At 40.0% G+C, this 9,659-nt stretch overlaps 1 protein-coding gene across 2 annotated transcripts in view; it reads right to left on the bottom strand.

The window, feature by feature from the left end:
* Positions 1-9,659, bottom strand: part of CAMK4 (calcium/calmodulin dependent protein kinase IV) — a 149,584-nt gene continuing 139,925 nt past the window's right edge. For both annotated transcript variants that reach the window (XM_027712567.2, XM_027712568.2), the window contains one exon: positions 1-8,746. In XM_027712567.2, the coding sequence (XP_027568368.1) occupies positions 8,582-8,746 (165 nt within the window). In that variant the 3' untranslated portion in view covers positions 1-8,581. The remainder of the gene's footprint in view (positions 8,747-9,659) is intronic.

Below are 9,659 nucleotides of genomic sequence, written 5' to 3'. Positions count from 1 at the left end.
TTTCTAGATTTACTAGTTTATTTAGCATCAGATCGGTCATGCAAACCACTTACTGAAAACTGACGTCCCAGCACCAAAGCATATTCTCATGTCTTTATCAGCATTCCCATGCAAGCACACAGGCAGGTACATTGGTCCCACGCACAATACACTGAAATAACAGAACAGTCAATTTTTCTTTTCCGGTTCAAAGTTCTCTCTGGTTCATTTGCACAGTATCAGAAAAGTTACTACATAAACAGGCTTTTAGTCAGAAGTAAAAGTGTACAGTTGAAAAAGCAGTCCATAAACTTCTATCTACTTGCTAACATTGCTAATTGAAGCAAGCAGCATTGACAGTACAGGATTTCTTACACAACTAAGCAGTAAAAGAAGGACACAGGCACACAGGACATGGAGCTAATTTGAGAAAGTCTAATATATATATACATATATATATGTAACATATTTTTCATTGTTATTAATAAGAATCCAGCCACCATTGCTCTGAGATCAATGAGCTTCTGTAACAGGCTTATAAAATACTTTGTGTTACTAGTCAATAGCACCATTTGTCTGTTTGTCTTGGAAGAATCATCACATATCCTAACCATGCAGCATATACTATTCTTGAATTAACAGAATCACAAAATTCCCCACTTACGGTCTGGTCCTCATCCAGCCAGAAGCCACCTGAAAGGCCAAGCCAGACACAAGCCCTTAGTGTATCACATTTCCTCAGGTTAAAACCAGCTTAAGCTGATGAGCTCCTTACTGTGGGTGTGGACCAGCCAGCCAATCTCTGTTCGGTACTTCATGGGCTTGCAAGGGCATGGTGGTTTAGCTCCTTGAGACTAACAAACTCCTCCCCACAATGATTCTTCCCCTCCTCCCACTCCCTCATAAGCTGGACCAGACACCATTGCTGTTTTGCAAGACCATCCTATCAGTGGTAGACTTGGCAGTGCTGGGTTAACAGTTGGACTCAATGATTTTAAAGGTCTTTTCCAACTTGAATGATTCTATGGTTCTATGACTAGGGTTCATCCTCCACCTCTCCATCTTTCCTTCTCCCTGAGCACCTAATCATTTCAGAGGTAATATTCTCACGAGCATAGGCCTTTCAAGACTGTGTATTCTGAAAAAAAAGAAATAAAAAAACTTCAAACCAAAGCCCAAAATAAGGTTTCCTTATGGAACACTAAATAAAATTTCTGCTTTAATCAGAAGCATTAGCATGACATCTCAGGAGGGTGTGGCATGAACAGGGAAGTGGTTTCTGTTGTGCATAACAGCACAAAACCACAGCTTGGGTTAGGTCTCAGTAGCCAGTTGTTTCAAATGTTCTTGTTTCTAATTACTTTCATTAAAAATCTCATAGTTTGTAATTACTGTTTCCCTGCAGCCAAGATGGTAAAGACTTGAGCAGAGCAAATAAGGCACTACCACTACACAAGAGGGCAGTAAGTTGTTGGTGGCACCAGCTTGGATGCTTTGCAGGGTCCCATGGATCACTGTCATTCCCAAGGAAAATATTTCTCAGGGAGTACACTGCTGCAGCAGGGAGTTGGGAAATCCTTCAAAGATATTTTTTTCCTAAATATACATACAGTCCATTTGCGTAGTTTCGTGAAATGTTTCTTGACAAACTTCTCCATAAAAGATTATTTCAGGCCCCATGATAAGCTGAGGAAGAGACCGGGTGCCATATTAATAGTACAAACAATAAAACTTTGATATCTGACAAATGAAAAGTCGAGTCAGTGGTGAGGTTTATCCATCTAGAGGAGGTTGCCACTGAATACATTTGTAATACTTTCATATACATGTCTGGTGGGGAAGTCTGAAAAATAACAGAAATCAAGGAACCTGAGACCTCAGAAGAAACACTTAGAGACATTTTTCACTTTGTTCCTTGTCAACACAAAGCTAAGAAGGAGCTCTCTTTGGTGTGTTCTGTAGCAAAGTTTTCTGCCATTTTTGTTGTAGGCATTCACTGTTCAGTGTTACTTAGGGATTTGTGACACGGTGCTCCTTCATGTAAAGTTAGCGTTTGTAGGTAACGCTGTCATGCTTGGGGATCTGAGGACTGATATGAGGATGCAAATACCTATGCACAGTCCTGTGGATGAACAGATATGACTCGGTGCCTACCAGAGCATATTGTCTCTAAGACAGATCACATGTCATTTGCAGCTGTAAATCACACCCAGTGGCTTGCCCTCAGCTTTTGGGTTTACCAGAATAACTGCTTCAAGTCATTTGACATAGTAATTTCAATTAGAAGAGCCATCCCAAATTCACACAACACAGGGATAAGAATTACAGTCTTTTTTCTCTTTGATAGACTTCCCCTGTGTGTGCAATGATTAGCTCCACACAGTTTTGTGTTACAAAGCAGATCATTATTTACAGTTCAGGCAAGAAAAGGGACCAGGTGTTCTGAACTGACTTTGCAGTTTCTTCTGCCAACACTGTAAATGGCAATGCTGCATAAAATATGATATTAAATATATCAATTGGTATTAAATAAATGATATTAAGATCACTGGTCATAGCACACATGATATTTTTCAGAGTTCCTAAACCTGATGTATTTCTTTTGATTGACCTAAAAGTCTTTTCTACAGAAGGAAAAAGGTGCTGTTGACAAAGGAGCTTCTTGGTGCTGAGGAGCAGAACATGGCATAGTGTTATTCTTTTGTCACTTTGCTCTGAATCCCTCACTCCAAATACTAGCAGCTTCTACAGCAGCCCAGGTGCCTTCCTTTTCTACTGGGAAACTAACCCAAGAAGCCAAATTATTTTCTGTTTCTGTCTGGCATTTGTTGCACATCACTGAGCTATTTCTGTCAGCCAGGGCCAGAAAAAAAAGAGGAAGCAAAAAAGGGAAGAATAACAAGAAGCCATTTGTTAACACTTGTTCTTGAAGCCAGAGTTTCAAATAGAAAAAATAAGATCCCTTTCTTTTAAGCTTTACTCTTTGTGTATTGTCATAGAGCACTCTGGAATGCTGCAGTTTCTCAGGTGGACAGAAAGAAGTATCTATGGGAGAAGCTCTGTGCTACTTCGCAGGGGCAAACACATGCTGTTTAATATACCTTGGCCAGTAAACATCTTCCTGATAACAAATTAAGGGCCAGATTGTCAGTTCTGCCACACATGCTGTGGATAGATCATTACTGCTCAGGAGCCTCTGGTGCAGTTTAGGGCAACTCATTACAAAATGTTGTGCTTGTGTTGTTGCCCCACTTCAACCCATGCCCTGATCATGCAAAAGGACAAGGGCACTGAAGTAATCTTTTTCCCAACTGTGCCTTGGAAGAAGCCAGAGCTCAGCAAAACTCTGTGCCACTATCTTTCATACTCTGATATCCTTTACTCTGAATTTCATCCAGCAGTGATCCATGTATACAAGATTTTAATCATTATAGTTTCAGTTCCAGCTGACTAATGCTGGCAAAGGACAAAAGATGGCTTAAAAGGTACTGCAACTGTTAATACAGACATGGCTCTTACAGATTGTTCAGCAATCTCTGCCTCTCTTTTAATGAATTTATATATTTCTGTGTGCAGGTACATATTCATATTTTAATCTGCTAAGTTCAGAATTGGGCCACTTTGACTATTCTATTGTATTTCAGCTTCTGTACTATGCCTATTCCCACAATATTTGAATATCTTCCAATAATGATTAAGTTCATGACTGCATTCATGTTCTGTGTTCCACTCTGGAGGGTAGAAGAGGATGTAATGCAGGTTTTACTTGTGTGTGTTTGCTGGACTTTTGGTAATAAGTATGCACATTGTTCTATCTTTATATTGTTTAGAGGACTCACACTCCAAAGGATGCTCTTCACTGATCCACCAGCAATCTTCGGTGAAGTACTCTGGCCAGAAGTTTTACCTCTCAGATACAAAGCAAAATTTTGCTTATGTGGAGAATCTAGAGTATTACCAGTAAACGCTTATACATGTTCTGAAAGTAAGATCATAGAATCAAAGAATCACAGAATGGGTGAGATTGGACTGGTGTCGTCATCTGGGCCAACCTCCCTGCTTAGGCCAGGTTTCCTAAAGCACATTGCACAGGATCGCACCCATATGGTTCTGAAGTATCTCAAGGAAGGGAGACTCTACACCCTCTGGGCAATCTCTTCCAGGGCTCAGTCACCCCCACAGTAAAGTTCTCATATTCAGGATTTTCTCGTGCATCAGTTTCTGCCTATTGTCTCTTGTCCTGTTGCTTGACACCAACGAGAAGAGTCTGGATCCATCTTCTTGACACCCTCCCTTCAGATACTTGTATACATTGATGAAGTCCCCTCTCAGCTGTCTGTTCTTAAGGCTGAGCAGGCCCAGCTCCCTCAGCTTTTTTTTATAAGTGAGATGCTTCTGTCCTCTCATCATCTTCATAGCCCTCTGCTGACCCTGCGCCAGGAGCTCTGTGCAGAGGTAAACATTTTATTCCTATAGGTAAATATATTATTCCTATTTTCTTCCTTTTCATTCCTTATTGTTTTTTTCTTATTTTGCAACACAGCTGATGTTTTTGGTTCAATGAAACATGGTATTGTGCAGGGGATTATCAGAGAAGTTAGATTCTTTATACAAAAGCAGAATAAGCTCTCACTATTGTGGTTTTATGTTCTACCTGGAATTATTCAAAAAGGGAAGAAAGGATATTCTTTGAGTTATTATTGTTTCATAAAGCAACTTTAAGGATGTTCTTCCCTATCTCCTTGCTCACCTTTTGTATCTCCAGGACTTGCATGTATCCCTGCTGCTGTGCTCTAGGTCTAACTCTGCATCTTGCTTGGTCAGCCTGATATTTTTCATTACATGAATGCCATGCCTACATGAGCTATGCACTCATAACCTCAGCAGCAACAAGGCATATTCAGCCACACAAAACTGAGTTCTTCATCAGGAGGAACAGCCAGCCCCTGCACAAGGCTGGGGTCAAGGCACTGTGCTGAGGCTTGTGCCTGTCGTTCTGCAAGCAGGTAATGTGCAAGACACCTTGCAAAGATCTGGTGGGAGTCCTCCACCCTACAACTTCATATGCCACTCCTGAAACCCCAGAGAGCTGCACTGCAGTGCTCTGCATATCAACGTGCCTCAGGAGGTGTGCAGGAGCTGAGGGACTTTGTTACATGGAAATGAGTCTTTATCTTCCAGGGTCCCGCTGCATTTGCTGCTTAGCAGATGGTGCCATTCTTCTGCTAAGCTGGACACTAACAACTCCAAGCACCGTCTTCCCTTTCCCTGCTGCTGAGCTGAAGAAAATGTGATGTTTTCCTCATCCCCCTGTGGCTGCCAGTTGTGTCTGTGCTTACAGTATGAGCTGTAGGAGAAGATGCTTTATTTGGCAAGTATTGAGCCTGGCTGCCTCAGAACTCTTTGCATTATTCACTAAGGCAAAGGGAATGCTGGGCAGTTTTTATCACTCTATGTGACCGATAGCCTGCTCGCTTCTGGGGACAGAGTCCTTAGTACCCTTCTTCTGAACTACATGCTCTATCAAAAACTTTTGCCTTAATGTTCTTTTGTATTCAGAAGTTTGACTATAGCGTGCCTGTCTCTTTACAGCATACTTGCACAATGTAAACTATGAACTTAAGCTAACAAACCAGCACCAGGCTCATGTAGTGTGATCTACTGTGTCATCCACAAAGTTGCAAGCAAGAGTGTTCAAAATCATGGGAGCTCTGTTTTATTTTGGGATGAATCTTTCTGAACTTGTGAAAAATCTTGTCGTGCCACAGAGGCAGGACTTTGTTGCCTATTTAACAGTCATCAGATCCTCAGCCAAGCTCTCACATATTAGACTTTAATTGGCCAGTGCTACAATCTGTGATTAAAAGAAGTTTTGCTCTATTCAAATACTTCAAAAAGATGGCAAGATTTCCCTTTTGGTATTTAAAGGAGTTGGTTAATATGTTAAATATTTTTAAAAATTAAAGCTTAGGATTTCAACAGAAAAGAGCATCAGTGACTTTCTACCTAATTTATAACCACAGACATGAAACTGGTCCATCTCCACTAGTTTTCAAGTGTGTCCATATTTTTCTGCCACAATAAGACACTGGTGTTGCACTCCCCAGTCTGAATTACGGCAGATGCTGCTGGGAGGTGGTTTTTTCAGACAAAAACAATGCAGGTAAAACTCCTCTCTTGCACTGCATGCATACACCCTGGTCCTCCTCCTGCACATGTGTGGTGCTGTCAAACATCATCCAGGCACACTCCTTTACTGAGTCACAAACTGGTAATCCATTCAGCACAGGCATCCTCCCTGTTTCATGTTGAGCACAACAAAAGAAAATGAAGTAAAAACAACCGAAGCCCCAGAGCCTTTATGCACTGCCTCAGAGCTGCCTCTGAGATCATGCTATCAGAGAGAGGTCTCCTGTTCCATGGCATCAGTTCACAGTTACTACATGATATGGTAGATTTAGCAAAACAGTAACTTTAAGAATCAGTTGGGACTACTTTTCAACTTAACAAACCATCAGATGAAGATATTTCTGCTCTCATAGATGCACAATGACTGCTCAGCAAGCTCCACTCCTGCAGATTAGATGCGACTATACCAAATGAAGCAGGAAATGTTACAGAAATCCAGCGTCTCCCATCAAACCTCCCTAGTGACCAAACTTTGATGGCTTCACCACAGTACCAGAGGGATGAGGAAAGTGGGTGGAAATGCATTTGTCCTGCAGTGGAAATGCACAGGAAGTGCATTTCCACAGGAAGTAAGACAGTGAAAAGTGAGACAGGTGGAGGTACCTATCATCTTCTCCAGAGTGATTAGTCTTACTGCATGGGGAAAAATCTGCAAAAGTGTCTTGTTGGCCTTACATAGCTGCCATGAGCCCATCAGCTGCCTCAGCTGACCTCAAAGTGTGTACTTGAAAAAAGGATAGATACATGTACTTTAAATTACAACCTTACTTAGTTAGCAAACCTTTTTGTACAACTTCAAAGAGTTCTAAGAAGTGGATAAAAAATTTCAAGTACAGTACATTCATTAGCATGCATTCTCACCTAGTAAAGACAGTATCTTTAATCTTTATTTATTAATCTAGAGCACATTTTATTTATAAAACCTATCATCTGAACAACATTGTATTACCTTTTAATCTAATCAGGAAATACACTTTCTGAATGTTTTATTGAAGTATTTGTTTTTCAGTAGCTGATATATTTTTTCAAAACAAGCTGTTCAAGGCCTAACATCAACATAAAAACAACAAAAGCAAAGGAGGAATGTTGAGTGTATGAGGATGTTAGGTAATATCAATATTAAAAAGTTTAACGAGCACAAATGATATTGTTGTACATCAGGATCTTTTTGCTGTTTCTGTAACATAACCTTATGACAGTCACATGCTGTCAAATCGATAACAAGTATAAATGGTCAGACATCCTGATGCATGTTAATTTTTCAGTTCCTTTCAATGACATTCAACAAAAACATCAAGACAGCTCAAGAGCCCGACCCTACTCTTGCAAGCTGATCAATGCACATAGCTGATAACATAAGACACAGGAGCTCTGGGTGGATGCAAGACCTGTGCTGGTGGATCACTTTACATGGAGGAGGGTCCTTTATAAGGAAAATACGAACTGTTTATGTTGACAAATAGAAACTGGTTACTCCTGAGGTTAAACTACCCAGGAAACAAACTAGATTATACTACTTGCTCCTGGACCTTGTATAAGAGTATTTTCCCAAAGTAAAATCAGTAAGCTGTAGAATAGCTTCCTTTAAGCATTTACAACCTATTACATTGCAGATTACTCCCTCAGGCCCTATATAGAGTCTTCTAGCTGCACAGTTTAGAAATTAATAAATATGGTGTCAAAAATTTGCATTTACTCTAATCCTTGTTTAGTCTATCATTTTGTTTCACTAACACTTTACTACAGAATTAAATGGCAGAAATCTGAGTAATTTTGGTTATTATTAAAATATTGTATATAAACAGGAAAAATCTGAATAAGGCATTCTCAATGCAAGCTTGAGCAATGTACATTTTCACTCCCAGTGGAACTAACATTTCAATTTCTTCCCAGAAGTAGTGGAATGGTTTTTTTTGCACGTAAATCCCCAAATACTTTTTCAATTTTACAGATAAAAAGCATTATTTCATACATCAGTTTTAAAAGCATTGGTTTGGTATTTCCTTCCATTTTGTCTGCTCAAGGACTATGGATCTGGAAAGAAACAGTCCAAAGAAACTCACAACACATATAAGACAACTACTTCCATAAAATTAAATGAAACAACATTTTGTTTCAAATGCCATCTAGATAGATGTATATGAAGCATACAGATTATGGTAGGTAGTTATTCATCCCCATATTTTCACCTGCCGGTATTACTGCAAATTACACTGTTTCCATGACATGCCTTATGGAACAGTTTACTATTTTCATAAGCAGTCACATGCATTGAAGGTAGGATCACCAGCCAGAGTATTTGGCACCCCAAAGCAGAACCAGAGAGGTCAAGCTTACGAATCTCCTTGCTGAATGACAAATTAGCTGGTGTGTGAAATGACAGATCTCCATTGACATGAGGAAGCACATCGACCTAAGACATTTCCTCTGGAGCTGCTTCTGCTTCCTGAGTGGGTTTCTTTTCAGGTTTGCCACTGAGGACGGGAGATGGGTTGTGGCTGGGCTTGTTGCTGTCGTGTGCACTGTGACTGCTGGCGCTGCCAAGGCGTGTTGATGCCACAACAGCTTTTACTGCAGCCTGGGAGAGAGAGGACCAAGCAAATGTTCCTTAAAAGGCATGTAATGTCAGCAATGCAGCCTCAGCACAGTCCCCTTGGGGAATGTAACTACCTTTAGTCTTCCTGGTAACATCACATACCTGCCTGGGCTTGGACAGATTTAGAAGACCATCTGAAATTCTAGACTGAGGTTTAAAATTGCTACTGTCACAAGGTTACAAGTTGGACAACATGAACATGACTTCTTTTTTCAGCTGCAAGTGCTGCATATTTTTTTTTAGAAACTACTTCAGGTTTTCATGTTGAAGTCAGATGGCAAAGAGAAAACCATCTTCTGCCATAATAATAACAGTATCACTACCGATTATTCCATGAAAATTTCACAAACGAAAACAATATTTATTATTATTGAACTATTGCATATGCCAAGCACAATGGTGCAGAGCATACAGGCAACTTCCTAAGGATATACATATAAAACCACTAATTCAGGTAGGCTTTCATATCACACAAAATATCACAAAATGAAGACACTCATGAAGACAGTTATATTAGCCCTTGCCTCAAAGAGTTTTATTGTCTGAAAAAACAAACATACGGAGGCGAGAAAAAGAAATACTAATCTCTGTGTATGACAGCTCAAGTTACTTTTGACTTGGCTAGCTTTTTGCTTAGGCGTCACAGAAGTGGGTCGGTGGGAGGAGATGAGTATAGCAAGTTTTGTGGATACCTTGGAGAGGTAATCACGCTGAAACAAACAAACAAACAGAAGCAAGGAAATAAAAAGAAAAAAAAGAAGATGCTAATGACAAACAGACTACATAGTCATTGTCAATAAAAACGAATCAGCTAACACAGAATATGAAGAAAAAGTACCAATAAAAAGTGGCAAGAGTTTTCAAAGTGAGAGTCCAGACCTCTTAAAGCAAAATT

The sequence above is a fragment of the Pipra filicauda genome, unplaced genomic scaffold, assembly GCF_003945595.2.
Source record: "Pipra filicauda isolate LSUMZ 115617 unplaced genomic scaffold, ASM394559v2 scaffold108_size2327098_pilon, whole genome shotgun sequence".
Taxonomy (NCBI): domain Eukaryota; kingdom Metazoa; phylum Chordata; class Aves; order Passeriformes; family Pipridae; genus Pipra; species Pipra filicauda.
This window is presented reverse-complemented; position numbering and strand designations above follow the sequence as displayed.